Source organism: Eschrichtius robustus, chromosome 1 (genome assembly GCF_028021215.1).
Source record: "Eschrichtius robustus isolate mEscRob2 chromosome 1, mEscRob2.pri, whole genome shotgun sequence".
NCBI lineage: Eukaryota > Metazoa > Chordata > Mammalia > Artiodactyla > Eschrichtiidae > Eschrichtius > Eschrichtius robustus.
This window is the reverse complement of record NC_090824.1, coordinates 3,182,307-3,206,949: the sequence shown is the minus strand read 5'-3', so window position 1 is coordinate 3,206,949 and position 24,643 is coordinate 3,182,307. Positions and strand designations below refer to the sequence as shown.

The 24,643-nt window shown below is 41.9% G+C and overlaps 1 protein-coding gene and 1 non-coding gene across 2 annotated transcripts in view; one reads left to right on the top strand and one right to left on the bottom strand.

Moving 5' to 3' along the window:
• MOK (MOK protein kinase) overlaps positions 1-24,643 on the bottom strand; it is a 57,181-nt gene extending 32,538 nt beyond the window's left edge. The window contains exons 1-2 of the mRNA XM_068540388.1: positions 24,435-24,643; positions 105-219 (exon numbers count right to left, since the gene is read on the bottom strand). Coding sequence (XP_068396489.1) covers positions 105-219; positions 24,435-24,444 — 125 coding nt within the window. The 5' untranslated portion in view covers positions 24,445-24,643. The remainder of the gene's footprint in view (positions 1-104; positions 220-24,434) is intronic.
• TRNAW-CCA (transfer RNA tryptophan (anticodon CCA)) lies at positions 10,045-10,117 on the top strand. The gene has a single exon. It is a non-coding gene; the product is annotated as a tRNA-Trp (tRNA).

Genomic DNA, 24,643 nt, shown 5'->3' with positions numbered 1-24,643 from the left:
TGCTGTATAAAAAAATAAATGAAATAAAATTCAAAAATTCAAAAAAAAATGAAAACAAAAACCTGTGTCTGTATTTAGTCTCAAATAGGTCTCACGTTGCTTACCTTTCAAAGTGCTGTTTCATTTGTTTACATGCATAATAGTTTCCATCTCTCAGGTTCTGCATCTTCATGACTTCAGAAAACGTTCCCTCTCCTATTTTGCCAATTGCTTTATAGTCTATAAATGAAAACAATTATAAAAATAAAAGTTTACTTATGCATCTGTTTTGTACTCACTTCCAGATAGCAGACGTCTTTATCTGTAAAATAATCCAACGGCAATATATTGAGGATACTTCGCCTATGTTTTCTAAGGTTCAGTGTTCCCCTCATTTCAAGAGAAACTGCGTTGTATGTTGGCAACACGCAGTCTCTGCTCCCCCTCGTGCAGCGGGGAACCACATGACCTGAATCCTGACCAGCGAGGAAAGGCTCAGCTCGCCTACGAGATGCTCGCAGACCAAGCATCCACTGAGCCTGTCGGCCCAGGGAAAGTGGCGGGAAGAGTCAGGATGACAGTGCGTTGAACACTACTGACTGCCTGGGCAAGAGCTCTCAGGACAAAAGTGAGCTCAGGAGAGAACAGCTACTTTCCAAGCAGAAATGGAAGCAATGAGAGAAGCCCAGAAAGCAAAAGTCTCTTTGGGTTGGAAAAGCTTCCACAGCACAAATAATAGGAGGATAAAACCAAAAGAATCTTGACAGAAAGCAGCTGTGAGACTTGACAGACAAACAAGCTAGTCAGCCTTGCACCAAGGTCACGGGAAGGCAGCCACTCCCCACCCAACCCAGGCGCTTGCCTCAGAGAGGAGAGACGCTCCCGCACATTGAGACAGAGAAGCAAAACAGCAAGGCCCCAAAGAAATACGACAGGCTTGAGAAGCATGTTTAGAAAAGAACCTTGAGTGTGGAACTGACCAGAAGCAAACAGATCAGAAACCTATTAAACAAACTTGGACCAAAAGGAGCCCATCACCTTTGGGTCCCAAACCGACATCAACACAGAGCAGGCTTTTAAAACTGTCCCTGCTCCAAAGGAGGGCCTCCCCTTCAACACCTCTTCTAGACAGAGCACAATTTTAACACCTTGTGTGAATTCTGATTTGAACAAACCAACAGAAAAAAGGCACAACTTTTTTTAGAATAATGTTTTTTAGAAATGATATGTTTAAAGATTTTAAAAGTCCTTATCTGTTAGCAAGAAGTACTAAACTGTTTCCGGATGAAATGATACTATGTTTAGATTTGCTTTAAAAGCCTATACATTCCCATTCACTTCTGCCGGAAGTATAAACTGGTATAGTCATGTTGGAGGGCAATTTGACAATATCTATTAAATATTTTAGATGTGTATATCCTTTGACCCAGCAATTCCAGTTCTACAACTTATCCTGCAAAGCATACTTGCTCAAGTACATGTGAGGTGAGAATGACAGCATAACATTACTTAATAGGGAAAAACTAACGCCCCCAAACAGAAAACGGTATAAATTAAATGTGGTTTATCTATACAATGGGATGTATTGAATATATTTGAAAGAATGACACAGATACACAGATCCTTAAAAATAATGTCCCTAAAGACAATACACATACACACACACACGCGCCACAGTTTGTGGCTGCTCTGAGGGATAAGGTTGCAGGTATTTCACTTCTAAGTCAGGTATATCCCATAAGGAAAGTACTATTTTATTTAAAAAACAACAATAAAAAAATAAAGACTCCAGGAAAAAAAAGTGATGGGGGTAAAAATGACAAAATGTTGATCACTGTTGAAACTAGGTCACAGATACACAAGAGCATTCACTCTACTAATTTCTCTACTTCTGGCATGCTTAAAAATTTCCATGATGAAAAGTTAAAACAAAAGGGCAAAACCTCCTCTAGGATCCTCCCTGCCCATGCCCCCCTGTGACTAGCCAGAACAGAAATGACCTCCAGGAGACCTTGGGAGCCATGACATAAAGATGGTGGAAAAGCCACCCGGAAAGACCCTCAACCAGGAATACCCACGTAGGACATTTACACGAACAAGAAAAATACCTTTCTGGTATAAAGGCCATGAGAATTGGGGGTTTAACCATTACAGCACCTAGTAAGCATTATCTTAACATACTAATATATAAATAAATATCATAATTTATAAAACAAATAGAGGGCTTCCCTGGTGGCGCAGTGGTTGAGAATCTGCCTGCTAATGCAGGGGACACGGGTTTGAGCCCTGGTCTGGGAAGATCCCACATGCCGTGGAGCAGCTAGGCCCGTGAGCCACAACTACTGAGCCTGCGCGTCTGGAGCCTGTGCTCCGCACCAAGAGAGGCCGCGATAATGCGAGGCCCACGCACCGCGATGAAGAGTGGCCCCCGCTTGCCACAACTAGAGAAAGCCCTCGCACAGAAACGAAGACCCAACACAGCCAAAAATAAATAAATTAAAAATAAATTAAAAAAATGTAAATGTGCTTAAAAAAAAAAACAAATAGAATAGACTTTTCAGAATTTGTATTTGCAAGATTTCACATGTTTATATTTGTCTGAGATTTTATCCCACTTGTAAGTTACTATCTTAGCCTGCCACTGTTTCATGGATGCTGGCAGAAGACACAGCCTCTTGGATCAGAGACAAAGGACTTCATTTCTCATGGTACAGCAAGTCATATGAGCATCAGCATATTAGCATTGGTTCCCCTTGCCCCGAAGACCCACAGGGGTGACAGGATGGGCCCAGGTGGCACCGGCACATGCAGTGGATTGCTTTACAGGAGAGGAATCTAGGGCCAATGGCCCAGCACTTTTCAACAAGCAGTAAACAAGATGAATAAGCCTTGCCATCTGGCACACTCAGCAAGAACATGCAGGGAAGCTCAGGGCCTGAGGCAAATTGTTTTCCCAATGGTTCATTACAGTTTAATACGTACATTAACCAGTTTTGCTGATACAGAGTACTTGGTATGGTATTACTCTTACTTATAAAAATTCATATATAGGTAATATTGATTTTAATGATGCTTTTTTTCTTTTTTCTTTTTTGGCTGTGTTGGGTCTTCGTTGCTGCGCGCGGGCTTTCTCTAGTTGCAGCGAGCGGGGGCTACTCTTTGTTGCAGTGCACGGGCTTCTCATTGCGGTGGCTTCTCTTGTTGCGGAGCATGGGCTCTAGGTGCGCAGGCTTCAGTAGGTGTAGCATGCAGGCTTAGTAGTTGTGGCTCACGGGCTCTAGAGCGCAGGCTCAGTAGTTGTGGCGCACGGGCTTAGTTGCTCGGTGGCATGTGGGATCTTCCCGGACCAGGGCTCGAACCCGTGTCCCCTGCATTGGCAGGCGGATTCTTAACCACTGAGCCACCAGGGAAGTTCCTAATGCCGCTTTTTAATCTTACTAAAAAATAACAATTTCAGTGTACATTTTCATATATACTAGCTTCAGGCCATGCAAAATAAGAAAATCCTATTTGTAATCACATATTTGTAGAAATTGGAAAAACTACTTTTCCCCCAAAACAGCATCTAACCATGTTATTACCATTCAAAATACCGTATACCACTACCAGACTGTAGTAACTGTCACAGGAAGAAAGGAGAACCTGTAACTGCTGTGCATATGGTAGATGCTCAACAACTCCTGAAGAGAAGGCTTGAAGAAAATAATTCTTAAAGCTTTTCACAAAAATTTATTTTCCAAAGATGATTTCTAGGGAGGAAGATAAAAGCACTGAATGTGAAGTGAGTTGAATGGTGGTCCCCAAAAAGACATGTCCTCGTCCTAAGCCCCGGAACCTGTGAATGTGACCTTATTTGGAAATAAGGTCTTTGCAGGTGTGATTAAGTTAAGGAGCTTGAAATGAGAACGTCCTGGCCTACCTGGGTGGGCCCTAAGTCCAGTGACAAGTGTCCTTATAAGAGACACACAGAGAAAGTAGAATGGTGGTTCCAGAGGCTGGTGGGAGGGGGAAATGGGGAGGTGTTGCTGAATGGGTACCGAGTTTCAGTCATGCAAGATAAAAAAGTTCTAGAGATTTGTAGTACAACAATGTGCACACAGTTAACAATACTATACACTTAAAAATTTATTAAGAGGGTAGATCTCATGTTATGTGATTCTTACGACAACAGAATAAGAGACACACACACATAACAGACATAGAAGAGGAGCCCGTGTGAACACAGGGGCAGAGACTGGAGGGACGCGGCCACAAGCCAAGGGACGCCCGGAGCCACCAGAGGCGGGAGGAGGAGGAGGGGTCCTGCCCTGGCGGCCTCGGAGGGAGCGCGGCCCTGCCCACACCTTGATTTCAGGCTTCTGCCTCCAGAACTGGAGAGAAGAAATTTCTGTTGTATTAAGCCACCAAATTTGTGACAAATTGTTGCAGCAGCCCCAGAAATTTAACATAGAATGTAACTCATATCTTTTTTAATCTAAGGAAAACATTCATTTTTTTCACTAAAGGAAAAAGATTTTCTAAGCATAACAAGGTAAGAAGTCACTCAGAAGAGGCTGATTTATTTGATTACGCAAAATTAAAAAGTCTAGCACCTCAAGAAACACCCGAAAAATGGTTAAATAAATTATGAAAAAGCCATACAAAGGACTATTATATGGCAGATAAAGAGGGGTAAGGCAGCCCTTTAGCTTCTGACAGGGAATATCCTTTCAAGATATAGTATTAAATGAAAAAGACAGGGAGTTCCCTGGTGGCACAGGGGTTAAGAATCCGCCCACTAATGCGGGGGGACACGGGTTCGATCCCTGGTCCGGGAAGATCCCACATGCTGCGGAGCAACTAAGCCCGTGTGCCACAGCTACTGAGCCTGCGCTCTGGAGCCCACGAGCCACAACTACTGAAGCCCGCGCGCCTAGAGCCTGTGCTTCGCAACAAGAGAAACCACCGCAATGAGAAGCCCGCGCACCGCAACGAAGAGTAGCCTCTGCTCGCCGCAACTAGAGAAAGACCGCGCGCAGCAACGAAGACCCAATGCAGCCATAAATAAATAAATAAATATTTAAATAAATAAAGACATAATTTTTTTTAAAAAATGAAAAAGACACACGAAAGAACGGTGTGTAAACCGTGTTAACATTGCCTTCACAAAAGTTTCCACACTGTGTCAGGCAGGATAACGGCCCCCAACAATGTCCACTTCTAATCCCTGGAGCCTGCGAATGTCAGGCTGCACAGCAGGAGGGAGTTAACGGCTACGACTGCTGAGGAGCCGGCCTTAAAACAAGGGCGTGATCTCGGATTTACTGGGTGGGCGCAGTGCGTCCGCCACAGGGAGCTCACCAGTGGCAGAAGGAGGCAGAGGAAACAGAATCAGAGACAGACGGGAAGATGTGACGCTTTGCAGACGGAGGAGAGGCTACAAGCCAAGGAGCACAGGTGGCCTCTGGAAGCTGGACAAGACCAGGAGACAGATTGTCCCCCGGAGCCTCCAGGAGGGATGCCACCCTGCCAGCAACTCGATCTTAGTCCAGGGAGATTCGTTTACGTTGTGTGGTTTTAAGCCACTGAGTTTGTGACAATTTGTTACAGCAGCAATAAAAAACGAATACACACAACACTCACACATTTATGCTAACCTATACACAGAAGGAACACAAGAAAGTGCCACAGTGGTTACCTTGCGGGGGAGGGTCTAGATGGGTGGGAGGGCAGGAACGGAAGAGAGACTCTCTTTTCACTATATATCCATCTGTGCTGCTTTTTGTGTTACACTTTGTATATGTATTAATTTTTTAAAGTAATTAAAAACATTTTTAAGGGGTGAGAGAGATTTTCTTTGTGATTCCTTTAAGGAAAATGGCGTTTGAGATTAAAAGCTAAGTATATTTATTTTTATATAATATCACCATAAAGAAAGTGGCAATTTATGAAATATAAGTAATTGACAAGAAAATTAAAAATAACAAAAACATAAGACACCACTTCACACCCACTAGAATGGCTAGACTCAAAAAGATAGATAACAACAAGTATTGCTGAGGATGTGGATAAGTGAGAACTCTCATACATTGCTGGTGGAAATGCAAAATGGTGCAGCCACTGTGGAAAACAGTTTAGCAGCTCAAGATATTAAACGGAGTCCCACATGACTCAGAATTCCACTCCTAGATATATACTCAAGAAAAATGAAAACATATGTCCAAACAATAACCTGTACACATATGTTCATGGAAGCATTATTCATAATAGCCAAAGGTGGAAACAACACAAATGTCCATCAGCTAATGAATGGATAAACAAAATATGGTCTATCCATACAATGGACTGTTATTCAGCCACAGACACGTGCTGCAACATGGATGAACCCTGAAAACGTTACGCTAAGTAAAAGAAGCCAAGCACAAAAGGCCATTTACATGTGCAGTTTTCTGGATGTATGTTATACTCCAATATTTAAAAATTGGAAGAAAAAAAGCAAGCCAAAGTTAGCAACCCCAGGGCTGCTCTACACCCCAAACTGAAGACCTTTAAACTAAGCTAGCAGAATCCCTCTTAACCACGTCTTCCCTGAATAAAAAATTAACTGATCTAGTTCCCAGCAAGGCAGGATTTCAAAGCTTTTCTGCCAGTTTTACAGTCCTTCCCACTCGCCCTCTAAGAGAAGTTGGCTAGAGCAAGGCAGGGCTCAGCCCTGGTGGAGTCTTCAGGACTGAAGTGTCAGATCCCTTCTGATAAAACCCAGAAGCTGTAACTTGCTTGACAACCACAGCTTAAACTGAATCCCAGAGCCTCTCTAAAACAGGTAACCTGCGCAGTAAGTCCTGGAAACAAGACATGTAAGATTCTTGGGTGAATCTCCCAAAAAGCTTCTTCAAAACAAACTGACCAAAATACAGGCCCTGTGGCTTACCACTAATCTGTCCAGTTAGGAACTTTATAAAACAACTTTGACCAATTTCTCAAGGAGCCTTCAAACTTGAAATTCTGTGGGAAAATTCAACCAGCCGGACCCTTTTACTGAGTCATACATCCTCCTGCCCTCAAAAAGACCCACCCTGACCTGCCTAACCCCACTCTCACTCGTCAAGCAATAGCCAGGGAATAGCTGCTACTTGCTAAAACAACACCAACCCTTTCCCTTCTCTTGGATGGACTAGACTGGAATGCCCAGAAATTTCTCTGAAAGGAGACACAGTCTATTACTGTGCAGAAAAGAGTTCACATGGCAGGCCTAAGACCGCTCTCCTTAGAAAGGTCTGCTTGCAAGGTCGGCCCTTGGGGAGGGTTTCCACCAGCCCCTGCACAATAAGAGTGACTCACGGTGCCCACACTGTTGGAGCGAGCAATGGGGTTGACGCTGAATCTGCTTTCCTCCTGGGAGCTGGGATTTGCTATGTTCTGGGCAGAGTGTGCCTGCGTTATCAGCGCCCAGTAAAAATCCTGGGCACTGGGGCTCTAATGAGCTTCCCTTATAGAAAACATTCCACACGTGTTGTCACAGTTTGCTGTTGGAAGAACTAAGCGCGTCTGCCCTGTGTGACTCCACTGGGAGAGGGAGCTTGCGAGCTTGCGTCTCGTTTCCTCCAGACTTTGCCCCACGTCCCTTTCTCTGCTCATCTCGCCCTGCACCCTCTCACTGGAGTGCGTCGCAGCCACGAGTACGAGCATATCCTGAGTCCTGTGAGTCCTCCGAGCAAGTCATGGAACCAAGGGGTCGTCTTGGGACCCGCCCCCCCCCAACGCAATTTATGCTGTACTTCAGCCTAAATGAATTAAACATCCCTGGTGTTATGACTACATCACTGTGGGTGTCAATAAAGATTTATTAGCATCAGCTATGCACTGTGCCATGCACTGAAGACAAAGATCAGTAAGACACAATCCCTCACATTGAGGACTTAGAGTGTGTTTCTGTGCCCCGAGTTTTAGGTCCTTTACTTAAAAAGAGAGGCAGGGGGAGAGAGCCACACTCGTGTTTAGATAATATTAAGGGCCAAATTAGTGAGTACACGGTGTCCAAAATTGAGTACATGATGCTGTAGATTCTAATCCCCCAGGACCAACCCGGTAGGAAGGTGTTAGAGCAGATGTTTTTCCACCTTCTGTACGTACCCTGTCCTCTGCCACAGACCTGCCCGTGGTCCACTTTGCACCTTCTCTCCATAGGGCCATAAGCCTCTTAAAGGCAAAGTCTACTATCTATTCTCTTTCGTGCCCTGTACATACTCAACAAATGAATCAAAGAGGAAATGTCAGGTCACATGCCCCATAATCTAATATTCCTATAATACCCCGGACATATACTGCAGGGGGAACTTTGCTGACAACTGAATCACAAAATTATTACTATTGACTAATTGGCAACCAACACTTTTTTATTCATCTGTCTTTAAATATTGGGTATTTCTGATCACAGTGAGAGAGAACTCTTGTCCCTTAGGCTACCTCCTTTCCCAGGTCAGACCATCCGCGTAAATGCAACAGTGAGATTAGAAGGCTAAGAAGAATAAAATGACTGGAAGGGTGCTATTTAAATTAACTTCCTAGCCCTCCAATCAAACTGTCTTTCATAAATTTATTTATTTATTTTTGGCTGCGTTGGGTCTTCGTTGCTGCACGCGGGCTTTTCTCTAGTTGCGGCGAGCGGGGGCTACTCTTTCGTTGCAGTGCGTGGCTTCTCATTGCGGTGGCTTCTCTTGCTGCGGAGCACGGGCTCTAGGTGCACGGGCTTCAGTTGTTGTGTCTCATGGGCTCTAGAGCGCAGGCTCAGTAGTTGTGGCACACGGGCTTAGTTGCTCCGCGGCATGTGGGATCTTCCCGGACCAGGGCTCGAACCAGTGTCCCCTGCACCGGCAGGCGGATTCTTAACCACTGCGCCACCAGGGAAGTCCCCAAACTGTCTTTTAGAATATGTTTTCATTAATATTAGTATGGATCCATGGATATTTATTTTACACTTCGGGATAATCTAATACTACTTTATCTTGTTGCTTCAAATTGTTCCAGCTTTGGCCTTAGGGAGCTCTTTCAGTTGGCTCCTTTGTCCCTTTGACATGTTCCCATCAATAAGGGGTTTGTTTCTTTTTCAGTACGTTCTTACTTTCTGGCACTACAAAATCTTATGCATTTCCTGCTTCAGTCTTAGGATAAACCACTTCACCAAGGAGCCCTGGCTCCTTCTACCAGAAAAAGATATTTATTAAACACCAAGATCTGAACACTAGGTGCCAGGCACCATTTTTCACTTAATCATCTCAAAAGTCCCATGCAGTAGGTATCCCATTAACCCATCTTACAAATGCGGAACTAAGGCAATGAGAGGTTAGGTACCCTGCCCAAGGTTACATCCATAAGCAGCAGGCTTTAAACACAGGGAGTCTGACCCCAGAAGCATTTCCCAAGCACGCTGCCACTGCTGTCTTCCCTGAGCAGAACACTGCCCAGGAGACACAGATAAAGTCACACACATGTACTCAGAAGAGCAGTGACCATGGTACCAGATCCTTTCCAAAGTAACTGGCTCAGCTGACAAGGTCCATGACAAAAGCAGAATCTGGGAACCCCACTGCCAGTGATATAGGGACACGTTCTTCGGTGTGAGGAGCAGTGAAAGCACAGCTCCAGTTGAGAGTGGAATAGTGATCTCTGGAGTCAGGAGTAGGGAGAGGGGACTGACTGCAAAGGAGCACAAGACAACTTCTGGGGGTGACAGAAAGGTTCTATATCTTGTTTTTGTTTATTCTGGTTTTTTTTTTTTTGGCCACATGATGCAGCTTGCTAGATCTCAGGTCCCTGATCAGGATTTGAACCTGGGCCCTCGGCAGTGAAAGCACACAGCCTTAACCGCTGGACCGCCAGGGAATTCCCAAAGGTTCTGTATCTTGACTGTGGAGACACTACTGTCTATATTTGCCAAAACTCATCAAACTATACTCTTAAAATAGGTGAATTTTATTGTGTGCAAATTATACCTCAATAAAGCTGATTAATCTGGGAGATTTCACATTAAAAAATTCAAGTTAGAGCCTTATTCCACAATACACTTAAAAATTGGTAAATGAGAATTCCCTGGTGGTCCAGTGGTTAAGACTCCATGCTCCCAATGCAGGGGGCCCAGGTTCGATCCCTGGTCAGGGATGCTGCCTGCCGCAACTAAAAGATCCCGCATGCCGCAACTAAGACTCGGAGCAGCCAAATAAATAAACTAAATAAATAAATATTTAAAATAATAATAATAATAATAAATGATGGACAGGGTGTGGAGAAAAGGGAACCCTCCTACACTGCTGGTGGGAATGTAAATTGGTGCAGCCACTATGGAAAACAGTATGGAAGTTCCTCAAAAGACTAAAAATAGAGTTACCATATGATCCAGCAATCCCACTCCCATGCATATATCTGGGGAAAACGCTAACTCGAAAAGATACATGCACCCCTATGTTCATAGCAGCACTATTCACAATAGCCAAGACATGGAAACAACCTAAATGTCCATCGACAGATGAATGGATAAAGAAGACGTGGTACCTATAAACAATGGAATACTACTCAGCCATAAAAAAGAATGAAACAATGTCATTTGCAGCAACATGGATGGACCTAGAGATGGTCATACTGAGTGAAGTAAGTCAGAAAGGGAAATACAAATACTATATGATTTCACTTATATGTGGAATCTAAAATATGACACAATGAAATTATCTATGAAAAAAAAAAAACAGACTCACAGACATAGGAAACAGACTTGGGGTTACCAAGGGGAGGGGGTGGGGGAGAGATGGATGAGGAATTTGGGATTAGCAGATGCAAACTATTAAATATAGAATGGATAAACAACAAGGTCCTACTGTATAGCACCGGGAACTATATTCAATATCCTGTGATAAACCATAATGGAAAAGAATATGAAGAACAATATACATGTATAACTGAATCACTTTGCTGTACAGTAGAAATTAACACAACATTGTAAATCAACTATACTTCAATAAAATAAATTTTTTTTTAAAATGACGCTTTCAAATAACATTTAACAATATAAGAAACTGTTCAGCCATAATTTAATACTAAGTGAAAAAAGGATGGTAGTGATCATACGAATACATACACATGCAGACTTGCTTTAAAAAAAAAGTCAGCTCTGCACTTTATTTATTTATTTAGGCCAAGCCCCACATCTTGCAGGATCTTAGTCACCGAACAGGGATTGAACCCAGGCCACAGCAGTGAAAGTGCCAAGTCCTGACCACTGGACCACCAGGGAATTCCCAACTCTGCATTTTAAAGTAGTTTAGGGCTTCCCTGGTGGCGCAGTGGTTAAGAATCCGCCTGCCAATGCAGGGGACACGGGTTCAAGCCCTGGTCCGGGAAGATCCCACATGCCACGGGGCAACTCAGCATGTGCGCCACAACTACTGAGCCTGCACTCTAGAGCCTGCGAGCCACAACTACTGAGCCCACGAGCCACAACTACTGAAGCCCGCACGCCTAGAGCCCATGCTCCGCAACGAGAGAAGCCACTGCAATGAGAAGCCCGCGCACCGCAACAAAGAGTAGCCCCCGCTCGCCACAACTAGAGAAAGCCCGCGGGCAGCAACGAAGATCCAACCCAGCCAAAAATAAATAAATAAATAAAAATTAAAAAAAGAAAAAAAAAAAGTAGTTTAAGTACAAACTCCAAGTGTGCGCCAGCAATCCAAGCTGGCTCCAGACCATCATGACCAGCCAGCAATAAATGGAACCCATGGCCCTGGAGATGGCCGCAGGGATAAAGAATTACTTGTTTCCTCCATGGCTCTTCCAATAGACAAAGGGTCTGGGTGTAACAAGGATGAAAGGCAGGGGAGAGAAAAAGAGAAACACCCCTATGAGAAAACACTTACTTAGGAAAAGTATCTTCCTATTCTCTCCAACAGGATGTGGCATATTTTCACAGGCCTTTACTGTTAGATAAGAAACATTAAGATGAACACAAAGCACAACACAAAGCTATGAAGGATATAGAGCTATGCTAGTAAAAAAAATCCTGCCCCACATTAATGGGAATAGAGAGAGTAAACAATCACTAAAAAAAAAACCGACCAAAATATCACCCAGACTCAAGGACAAAGAAAAGTTTAAATAACATAGCTATATGAAAAGGGTAGATAGGGACTTCCCTGGTGGTCCAGCAGTTAAGACTCCATGCTCCCAATGCAAGGGGCCCAGGTTCAATCCCTGGTCAGGGAACTAGATCCCGCATGCCGCAACTAAGACCCAGCGTGGCCAAACAAATAAATATTAAAAAAGTAATAATAAAAGACAAACTCAAGGGTGAAGACTTAATAAAATTAATATTTTTTAAAAAAGGGTAGATAGAACAAGGAGGATAAATAAGTCCATTCATATTAATTAAGATTCTATGCATTTTTACCAAACCAAGGCTTGTTTAAGTGGAATTTAAGCCTTATTTAAAGCGTGAAAATGGAGTTCAAATTCATTTTTTGTGAAATTCTAAACCCGCCACACCCAAATCCAAATATTTGTATTCAAACACTGCTTCTAAAGATTTTAATCAAGGCAGGTGATAAGCATCAGAATGATGGGGCTTCACTAGTGGAGGGGTGAAAAGAATTGAGGGAGGCTAATTAGTGAGTATAACCCTCAACTAGAGCTTAAAAGGAAGAGGATTCAGCTTGTAATTCCCACTCTCCGTGAGAGATTAAGTAATTCAAAACAAATCACTAAAACAAGATCAGGAACCTTCAATAAAGAAGGCTGTACCCAATTAATGACTTGCTGTAGTGTGGAAAATTGTGACCTGAATTACCAAACATAGTGAAAACACAAAAGGACGTAAAAGTATTCATAAACTCATAAAAATGGTGATCATTTTGTAATGTGCAGAAACACTGAATCACTATGCTGTGCATCTGGAACTAGCATAGTGTTGTAGGTCAATCATACTTTAAAAAAAAAACACTTAGACTTTAAAATTTAAACTGTACCCTTTAACTCAAACAATGTATGCCACTGATAAACATGAAGAATTACTCAAAGATCTACGTTCAAACATCTTCATTGAAGCATCATCCTAACAGACTACAGTACAACATATTTAATATAATCACATATAATTTTAGAACAAATACATACATATACACACACACACCCACACACAATATGCACAGAAAATTTATGGACGTACATCTAAGAAAATGTTAACCAGGACGGACTCTGCCCACTAGGGAAGGGTCCTGAGACTAATTTAAAACCTTTCACTGCTTGAATTTATCACAAAGCTACAATTATTTTTACTGAATTTTGTTTTATTTAAAGGGGAAAAGTTGCTAGTTGATGCATCTATTTATAAAACAGAAGGTGATATGCACACTAGGAAGGAGAGCATGGAACAACATTATGTGAAGTACTTTGCAACTCTGATTCTATAAAAATACTGACATAAATTGTTACCAAACCAGACTTGGGTCCCCTCGCCACTTCGCAGTAAAGCCAGTCTACTGACACCAGGTTGTGGTGAAGGAAAGCACAGCATTTATTGTAGGGCGCTAGATAAGGAGTCCAGGAGAGCTAGTGCTTAAAATACCCAAACTCTCCAATGGGTTTCAGCAAAGCATTTAAAAAAAATTTTTTTTTAAATTTTTATTTATTTATTTTGATTTGTCTGCACCGGGTCTTAGTTGCAGCATGCGGGATCTTTCTTGCCATGTGTGGTATTTTTAGTTGTGGCATGCAGGCTCTTAGTTGCAGCATGTGGGATCTAGTTCCCTTCAGGGATCAAACCCGAACCCCCTGCATTGGGAGCATGGAGTCACAACAACTGGACCACCAGGGAAGTCCCTCAGCAAAGCATTTTTAAAGGCCCAGTGAGGGAGAGGCGTCCCAGGGTATGTGATCAGCTCATGCACAATTCTCTGATTGGTTGATGGTGAGGTAACAGGGTGACGTCACAGGGGTTAACATTATCAATCCTTAAGTACCAGTAGGTCTGGGAGCTATTTGTTTATGGTCACCAAGTAGTTAATTTCTCCCATTTGGTGGTGGTTCTAGCACCTGTAAACTCAGGAGTTTACAGAGTACATGGGGGAGGGACATGGGGGAGGGATCTGTCCCGGGAAGGCTCCATAGGGTCCTGCTCAGTTACATTACGAGGGACAGAAAGCTGAAACCTCACTGCAATTACAACAGATAATTTTTAAAACTCTCTCTGTGATATAATAGCAAACTGTTACTGCCTTCAGAACATGTAGTTTTTTCTCTTTTTATAGATACGTTTTGAATAATCCATTAAAAAGTACAGACAGGAAAAAAAATTGATACTCCCATTAGATTAGGTAAGGGTAAATTTTTTCAAAGTAAGGATCTGACTGATGTTTGCCATTCTTTCCCCTTTTACATCCTTGCCTTCCATCCACTGGGATAGCAAATGATAACTCATTCACATTTTACCATGTACCAGACACTACGCTGTAAGTTTTATGTAGATTATCTCATTTAACTTTGAAACAATCCTATAAAATAGGTATTATTATGCCTGTTTAAAGATGAGTGTGGAAGGTTTTATTTTCCAAAGATGGCAGCCTCTAGATATCCCATCCCACATGCTCATCTTACTATGTGTCTTTGTCACTCCTCCATCAAGAGATGGGATCTATGTTCTCTCTTCTCAAATCTGAGGGATGCAGAAGTAACATTATGCCATTTCTGAGGCTAGATCAGAGAATGTAATGCTGCTTCCACCAAACTCTCGGGATGCTCCTTCTCAGAACCCAGCTGCCATAATTTGAGGAGGCCCAAGACACATGGAGGTTCTGAGTGCTATGTTCTGGCTGACAGCCCATGCTGAGGTCCCAGCTGATAGCCAGCATCAACCACCAGACACATGTGTGAGGAAACTTTTGAGATGACTCCAGCTTCAGCCACCATCTAACTGCAACCACATGAGAGACTCCAAGTGAAACCTGCCTAGTTGGGTCCAGGCAACTCACAGAACCATGGGAGAGAATAATGATTGTTATTGTAAGCCACTAAGTTGGGGTAATTTGTTATACAGCAATAGAAAACCAGAATGATGAAGAAAACCAGCATAAGAAAAGAAAGGTCGGTAACCTGCCAGAGGATACCTTGTCTGCCTGGCTCCAAAGCCCACACCCTTAGCAACTAAGATGTGTTACTCCTTGCTCCCTACTACTGCAAATGATGCAAAGCAAAAAGGAGGTGATCAGGAATAATCCACAGAATGATCAATATATCCCCAAGCCCTTGGGCATTGCCTGGAAAACAAATAAGAAAATACATCTAGGGGCTTCCCTGGTGGCGCAGTGGTTAAGAATCCGCCTGCCAATGCAGGGGACACGGGTTTGAGCCCTGGTCTGGGAAGATCCCACATGCCATGGGGCAACTAAGCCCGTGCAGCACAACTACTGAGCCTGCGCTCTAGAGCCCGCGAGCCCCAACTACTGAGCCCATGTGCCACAACTACTGAAGCCCGTGCGCCTAGAGCCCACACTCCACAACAAGAGAAGCCACTGCAATGAGAAGCCCGCGCAACACAACGAAGAGTAGCCCCCGCTCTCCGCAACTAGAGAAAAACCCGCACGCAGCAACAAAGACCCAACACAGCTAAAAAAATAAATAAAATTAAAATAAAAAAAAAGAAAATACATCTAGAAAACCATAAAATAAAGACCAGCATGATAATCTAGCATTCCCAGCCCCACTCAATGACCTCAAGCTACAAGTCCAATTTCACCATTACACACTCTTCCTGTTCATTCTAATTCCATGACTCTGTGTCTGTGACTTCCTGTTCTGGAATATTCTCTCCACTGTTAACTATTTGTTAAGCATTTAATTAATGATCAGGACTTAAAACTGAAGGACAATAGGTTACACCAGTTCTCAGACTGGATTTTAAGGTAGAAGGAAGGGAGAATAAAGATGCACCACTAAACCAAGTAATTAAAACTACCAAAATGGCCATCTAAAAGAACATATCAAATAATACCTAATATATACTTTTAAAACCCCAGGAGTTTTAAGGATATAAATCATAAAATGCAAATGTTAACATATATATCAATGCATATATATACGTGTGTGTATATATATAAATGCTAACGTTAGTATTTTTAAAAGAGGATAGATACACAATAATTTACGCATACATACATACATATAGACGCACAGGAAACTGGTAAGAGTGGTTGACTCCAGGAAGAGAAGCACGAAGGGTCTAAGAGGCAAAGGTGAATAAATGGAACGATCAAATGGTCAAACGTAGCTTCAACAAAACTAAGACATGCTGACATCAGACACTCTAGATGGGACACAGTGACAGGGACACGACTTCATCTCTGACGTATTCCTGAGGAAAATATTTAAGCTAAAGCTAATCATGAGGTTTATAAAACCGGAAGTGCCCATGGCTGTCGTGCAAACCTTGTCCTCCGAGCCTAGCACGAGTCATAACCACTAGCTGTTTGCTTCCTAGGGCACGAGGACCGTCGCTGCTACCTTCAAATGTCTGCCTTATTAATATGCTTGTGAGATCTTGGTTCCCAGGCCGGAGGTCAGGCCTGAGCTCCTGTGGTGGGACCTCCAAGTCCAAACCACTGGACTAACAGAGAACCTCAGACCCCAGGGACTATTAATCAGAGTGAGGCCTCCCAGAGGTCCTCATCTCAGCACCAAGACCTGGCTCTAACCAACTGCCTGCAAACTCCAGTGCTGGACGTCTCAGGGCAAACAACCAGTAAGACAGGAAGAGAGCACCACCCAACAAAAAGAGAAGAAAAAAAAAATGAAATGACAAAAAAATATGTTACAAATGAAGGAGAAAGGTAAAAACCTACAAGACCAAATAAATGAAAATGAAATAGGCAACCTACCTGAAAAAGAATTAAGAGTACTGACAGTAAAGATGATCCAAAATCTCAGAAACAGAATGAAGAAAATACAAGATTTAACAAGGATCCAGAAGAACTAAAGAGCAAACAAACAGTGATGAACAACACAATTACTGAAATTAAAAATACTCTAGAAGGAATGAATAGCAGAATAACTGAGGCAGAAGAATGGATAAGTGAGTTGGAAGATAAAATGGTGGAAATAACTGCCAGAGAGCAGAATAAAGAAAAAAGAATGAAAAGAATTGAGGACAATCTCAGAGACCTCCGGGACAACATTAAACACACCAACATTCGAATTATAGGGGTCCCAGAAGAAGAACAGAAAAAGAAAGGGGCTGAGAAAACATTTGAAGAGATTATAGTCAAAAACTTCCCTAACATGGGAAAGGAAATAGTCAATCAAGTCCAGGATGCACAGAGAGTACCATACAGGATAAGCCCAAAGAAAAACACACCGAGACACATATTAATAAAACTATCAAAAATTAAATGCAAAGAAAAAATATTAAAAGCAGCAAGGGAAAACCAAAAAATAACATACAAGGGAATCCCCATAAGGTTAACAGCTGAGTTTTCAGCAGAAACTCTGCAAGCCAGAAGGGAGTGGCAGGACATATTTAAAGTGATGAAAGGGAAAAACCTACAACCAAGATTACTCTACCCAGCAAGGATCTTATTCAGATTCGATGGAGAAATTAAAACCTTTACAGATAAGCAAAAGTTAAGAGAATTTAGCACCACCAAACCAGTTTACAACAAATGCAAAAGGAACTTCTCTAGGCAGGAAACACAAGAGAAGGAAAATACCTACAATAACAAACCCAAAACAATTAAGAAAATGGTAATAGGAACATACATATTGATAATTACCTTAAATGTAAATGCTCCAACCAAAAGACATAGACTGGCTGAATGGATACAAAAACAAGACCCGTACATATGCTGTCTACAAGAGACTCACTTCAGACCTAGGACACATACAGACTGAAAGTGAGGGGATGGAAAAAGATATTCCATGCAAAGGGAAACCAAAAGAAAGTTGGAGTAGCAAGCCTCGTATCAGACAAAATAGACTTTAAAACAAAGACTATTACAAGAAACAAAGAAGAATACTACATAATGATCAAGGGATCAATCCAAGAAGAAGATATAACAATTATAAATATATATGCACCCAACATAGGAGCACCTCAATACATAAGGCAACTGCTAACAGCTATAAAAGAGGAAATTGACAGTAACAAAATAATAGTGGGGGACTTTAACACCTCACTTTCACCAATGGACAGATCATCCAAAATGAAAATAAATAAGGAAACACAAGCTTTAAATGATACATTAAACAAGATGGACTTAATTGATACTTATAGGACATCCATCCAAAAACAACAGAGTACACTTTCTTCTCAAGTGCTCATGGAACATTCTCCAGGATAGACCATATTTTGGGTCACAAAGCAAGCCTTAGTAAATTTAAGAAAATTGAAATCATATCAAGCATCTTTTCTGACCACAACGCTATGACACTAGATATCACTTACAGGAAAAAAACTGTAAAAAATACAAACACATGGAGGCTAAACAGTATGTTACTAAATAATCAAGAGGTCACTGAAGAAATCAAAGAGGAAATCAAAAAATACCTAGAAACAAATGACAATGAAACCGCAACAACCCAAAACCTATGGGATGCAGCAAAAGCAGTTCTAAGAGGGAAGTTTATAGCAATACAATCCTACCTCAAGAAACAAGAAAAATCTCAAATAAACAACACCTAAAGCACCTAGAACACCTAAAGCAATTAGAGAAAGAAGACCAAAAATACCCAAGGTTAGCAAAAGGAAAGAAATCATAATCATAAAGATCAGATCAGAAATAAATGAAAAAGAAATGAAGGAAAAATAGCAAAGATCAATAAAACAAAAAGCTGGTTCTTTGAGAAGATAAACAAAATTGATAAACCATTAGCCAGACTCATCAAGAAAAAAAAAGGAGAAGACTCAAATCAACAGAATTAGAAATGAAAAAGGAGAAGTAACAACTGACACTGAAGAAATACAAAGGATCATGAGAGATTACTACAAGCAACTATATGCCAATAAAATGGACAACCTGGAAGAAATGGACAAATTCTTAGAAAAGTACAACCTTCTGAGACTGAACCAGGAAGAAATAGAAAATATAAACAGACCAATCACAAGCACTGAAATTGAAAATGTGATTAAAAATCTTCCAACAGGGGCTTCCCTGGTGGCGCAGTGGTTGAGAATCTGCCTGCCAATGCAGGGGACACGGGTTCAAGCCCTGGTCTGCGAAGATCCCACATGCCGCGGAGCAACTGGGCCCGTGAGCCACAATTACTGAGCCTGCGCGTCTGGAGCCTGTGCTCTGCAGCGGGAAAGGCTGTGATAGTCAGAGGCCCGTGCACCGCGATGGGGAGTGGCCCCCGCTTGCCACAGCTGGAAGAAGGCCCTCACACAGAAACGAAGACCCAACATGACCATAAATAAATAAATAAATTTTTTAAAAAAAAAGAGCTTGCTTTCACTTTAAAAAAAAAAAAAAATCTTCCAACAAACAAAAGCCCAAGACCAGATGGCTTCACAGGCGAATTCTATCAAACATTTAGAGAAGAGCTAACACCTATCCTTCTCAAACTCTTCCAAAATATAGCAGAGGGAGGAACACTCCCAAACTCATTCTGATACCAAACCTGATACCCACCATCACCCTGATACCAAAACCAGACAAAGATGTCACAAAAAAAGAAAACTACAGGCCAATATCTCTGATGAACACAGATGCAAAAATCCTCAACAAAATACTAGCAAACAGAATCCAACAGCACATTACAAGGATCATACACCATGATCAAGTGGGGTTTATCCCAGGAATGCAAGGATTCTTCAATATACGCAAATCAATCAATGTGATACACCATATTAACAAAATGAAGGATAAAAACCATATCATCATCTCAATAGATGCAGAGAAAGCTTTTGACAAAATTCAACACCCATTTATGATAAAAAAAAAAACTCTCCAGGGACTTCCCTGGTGGCACAGTGGTTAAGAATCTGCCTGCCAACACACGGGACACAGGTTCGAGCCCTGGTCCGGGAAGATCCCAAATGCCGCGGAGCAACTAAGCCCGTGTGCCACAACTATTGAGCCTGCACTCTAGAGCCCGTGAGCTAAACTACTGAGCCTGTGTGCCACAACTACTGAAGCCTGTGCACCTAGATCCTGTGCTCCACAACAAGAGAAGCCACTGCAGTGAGACGCCCGTGCACCGCAATGAAGAGTCACCCCCACCTGCCACAACTAGAGAAAGCCCGTGCACAGCAACGAAGACTCAATGCAGCCAAAAATAAATAACTAAATAAATGTATTAAAAAAAAAAAACTCTCCAGAAAGTAGGCATATAGGGAAACTACTTCAACAGAATAAAGGCCATATATGACAAACCCACAACCAACATCGTTCTCAATGGTGAAAAACTGAAACCATTTCCTCTAAGATCAGGAACAAGACAAGGTTGCTCACTCTCACCACTATTACTCAACATAGTTTTTGAAGTTTTAGCCACAGCAATCAGAGAAGAAAAAGGAATAAAAGGAATCCAAATCAGAAAAGAAGTAAAACTGTCACTGTTTGCAAATGGTATGATACTATACATAGAGAATCTTAAAGATGCTACCAGAAAACTACTAGAGCTAATCAATGAATCTGTTAGAGAAGCAGGATACAAAATTAATGCACAGAAATCTCTTGCATTCCTATACACTAACGATGAAAAATCTGAAAGAGAAATTAAGGAAACACTCCCATTTACCACTGCAACAAAAAGAATAAAATACCGAGAAATAAACCTACCTAAGGAGATAAAAGACCTGTATGCAGAAAACTGTAAGACACTGACGAAAGAAATTAAAGATGATACAAACAGATGGAGAGATATACCATGTTCTTGGATTGGAAGAATCAACATGGTGAAAATGACTATACTACCCAAAGCAATCTACACAATCCCTATCAAACTACCAATGGCATTTTTCACAGAACTAGAACAAAAAATTTCACAATTTGTATGGAAACACAAAAGACCCCGAATAGCCAAAGCAATATTGAGAAAGAAAGACGGAGCTGGAGGATTCAGGTTCCTGGACTTCAGACTACACTACAAAGCTACAGTAATCAAGACAGTATGGTACTGGCACAAAAACAGAAATATAGATCAGTGGAACAGGAAAGAAAGCCCAGAGATAAACCCACACACATATGGTCACCTTATCTTTGATAAAGGAGGCAAGAGTACACAATGGAGGAAAGACTGCCTCTTCAATAAGTGGTGCTGGGAAAACTGGACAGCTACATGTAAATGAATGAAATTAGAACACTTCCTAACACCATACACAAAAATAAACTCAAAATGGATTAAAGACCTAAATGTAGGGTCAGACACTATAAAAGTCTTAGAGGAAAACATAGGCAGCACACTCTATGACATAAATCACAGCACGATCCTTTTTGACCCACCTCCTAGAGAAATGGAAATAAAAACAAACAAATGGGACCTAATGAAACTTAAAAGCTTTTGCACAGCAAAGGAAACCATAAACAAGACAAAAAGACAACCTCAGAATGGGAGAAAATATTTGCAGATGAAGCAACTGACAAAGGATTAATCTCCAAAATCAAGCAGCTCATGCAGGTCAATATCAAAAAAACAAACAACAAAAAACAAACAAACAGGGGCTTCCCTGGTGGCGCAGTGGTTGAGAATCTGCCTGCCAATGCAGGGGACATGGGTTCGAGCCCTAGTCTAGGAAGATCCCACATGCCGCGGAGCAACTGGGCCCGTGAGCCACAACTACTGAGCCTGCACGTCTGGAGCCTGTGTTCGGCAACAAGAGAGGCCGCGATAGTGAGAGGCCCGTGCACTGCGATGAAGAATGGCCCCCGCTTGCCACAACTAGAGAAAGCCCTCGCACAGAAACAAAGACCCAACATAGCCAAAAATAAATAAATAAATTTATAAAAACAAACAAACAAACAACCCAATCCAAAAATGGGCAGAAGACTTAAATAGACATTTCTCCAAAGAAGATATACAGATTGCCAACAAACACATGAAAAGATGCTCAACATCACTAATCATTAGAGAAATGCAAATCAAAACTACAATGAGGTATCACCTCACACCAGTCAGAATGGCCATCATCAAAAAATCTACAAACAATAAATGCTGGAGAGGGTGTGGAGAAAAGGGAACCCTCCTGCACTGTTGGTGGGAATGTAAATTGATACAGCCACTATGGAGAACAGTATGGAGGTTCTTTAAAAAACTAAAAATAGAACTACCATATGACCCAGCAATCCCACTACTGGGCATATACCCTGAGAAAACCATAATTCAAAAAGAGTCATGTACCACAATGTTCATTGCAGCACTATTTACAATAGCCAGGATATGGAAACAACGTAAGTGTCCATCGACAGATGAATGGATAAAGAAGATGTGGCACATATATACAATGGAATATTACTCAGCCATAAAAGGAAACGAAATTGAGTTATTTGTAGTGAGGTGGATGGACCTAGAGTCTGTTATACAGAGTGAAGTAAGTCAGAAAGAGAAAAACAAATACCGTATGCTAACACATACATATGGAATCTAAAAAAAAAAAAAAAAAAAAAATGGTTCTGAAGAACCTAGGGGCACTAGGGGCAGGACAGGAATAAAGATGCAGACCTACCAGAGAATGGACTTGAGGACACGGGGAGGGGGAAGGGTAAGCTGGGACGAAGTGAGAGAGTGGCATGGACATATATACACTACCAAATGTAAAATAGATAGTTAGTGGGAAGCAGCCGCATAGCACAGGGAGATCAGCTCGGTGCTTTGTGACCACCTAGAAGGGTGGGATAAGGAGGGTGGGAGGGAGACGCAAGAGGGAGGAGATATGGGATACGTGTATATGTATAGCTGATTCACTTTGTTATAAAGCAGAAACTAACACACCACTGTGAAGCAATTATACTCCAATAAAGATGTTAAAGGAAAAAAGAAAAAAAAATAAAGCTAATCATGAGGAAACTATCAGACAAATCCAAATTGTGGGCCATTCTGCAAAACACATGGCCTGGATTCTGGAAAAATGTTGTCATCAAAGACACAAAAGGCAAGACACTGTGCCAGCTAAAGGACACCAAAAAGATATGGCAACAAAATGCAATTTGTGATTTTTGACTGGGCTCCTGGAAAAAATAAAAACACCTGTAATGGATATTATTGGGATAACTGGGAAAATGTGAGCTATAGACTGCATATTACATAACAGCATTGTATCAACATTTTATTTGTACTGTGATTATGTAGGAGAGTGTTCTTCTTCTTAGGAGATACCTGCTGAATTCTTAGTGGTGAAATGTAATGATGTCTACAACTACTCTCAAAAGGTTCAGTGAAAATAAATAAATACATAATTGAGAGAGAGAGAGAAAATGCCAGAGCACAAGTGAGACGGCACACAAACATAAGGCAAAATGGTGCACCTAGGTGAAGGGTGTATGAATATTCATGGTACTCTTCTTGCAACTTTTCTGTAGATTCGAAATTTTTCAAAATAAATAGTTGGGAAGGAAAAAAGGAATACCGTATGTGTATATAAGTCCACACTATACGTAAAATATGTGTATATAAGTCCACACTTTACGTTGGTATATGCCATATACCAACTACCAACTGACAATTAGAATACAATGCAAATTAAACATTAGAACTACACCTAACATAATTTAATCTCATAATTAATTTAATCTAATCCTCTCTTTAAGCAAGAGAGGTCGGAATTTTTCGGCACTTCTGGCTCACAAGCATAAATGACAATTATATCTGTAAAGTAATGTAAAAAAAAAAAAAAAGAAGAAGAAGACCATTCTAGTTGTTACACTTGGATTGTCCATAATCCACAAATCGAAGCACAGGTAAATGTCTTACCCCTACCTCATTTCACAACTTCCCAGTACACTCTTTCACTAAAAAGTTGTTTCAAAATTTCTATAAGGAAGTTCTGATAAAAACACTACTGCTTGACCCAAAAATAATAATAAAAGAAAATACACAGCCCAGCTTTCCTCTCAATTGTCCACTAAACCAATGTCAATAAAAGGCAGGAAGCCACACAGTAACCGCTCACTACATTACTGCCGAATGTTCAAGAAAAGAATCTCAGGTTCAATCCAGCCTTTTAAAAAATTAAAAAAAAATTTTTTTTCAGTCAACTCCCCAAACTCTAACATAACCTCGCATCAAAATAAGCCTCATCTGGACTCGGGTCGGCGCTGTGGGACCCCTCACGGCCCCCAGAGCAGCCCCGAAGCCCTCGGGCTACCCCAGCAGGCCCGGGTTTCGAACAGCCCAGGGAGGTTGGGGGTCCCCACCCTCGGTGCCTCCCACCGCCCTCTGAGCGGCTGCGGAAGCCGGCCCCCGTCCCGCCGCCACTCTCCCTCTCGTCCCGCCCCTCCCCAGCCCCACTCAACTCTTCATCATGGATGCGGAAGCCGGCGACAACCCCTTGCCGATAGTGGAAGGAGAAGAAAGGGACAGAAAGAGTGGCCCCTGGCTTCCACTCCTTTGAGGCAGGGTCCCGAACTAGGACCTCCACGCTGGTCCCTAGATGGAGAGCGTTAGGATCCGGCCGCCATGTTGTATTCCTGTCACCCTAACAACCGTCTGGCCCTGAACGCCT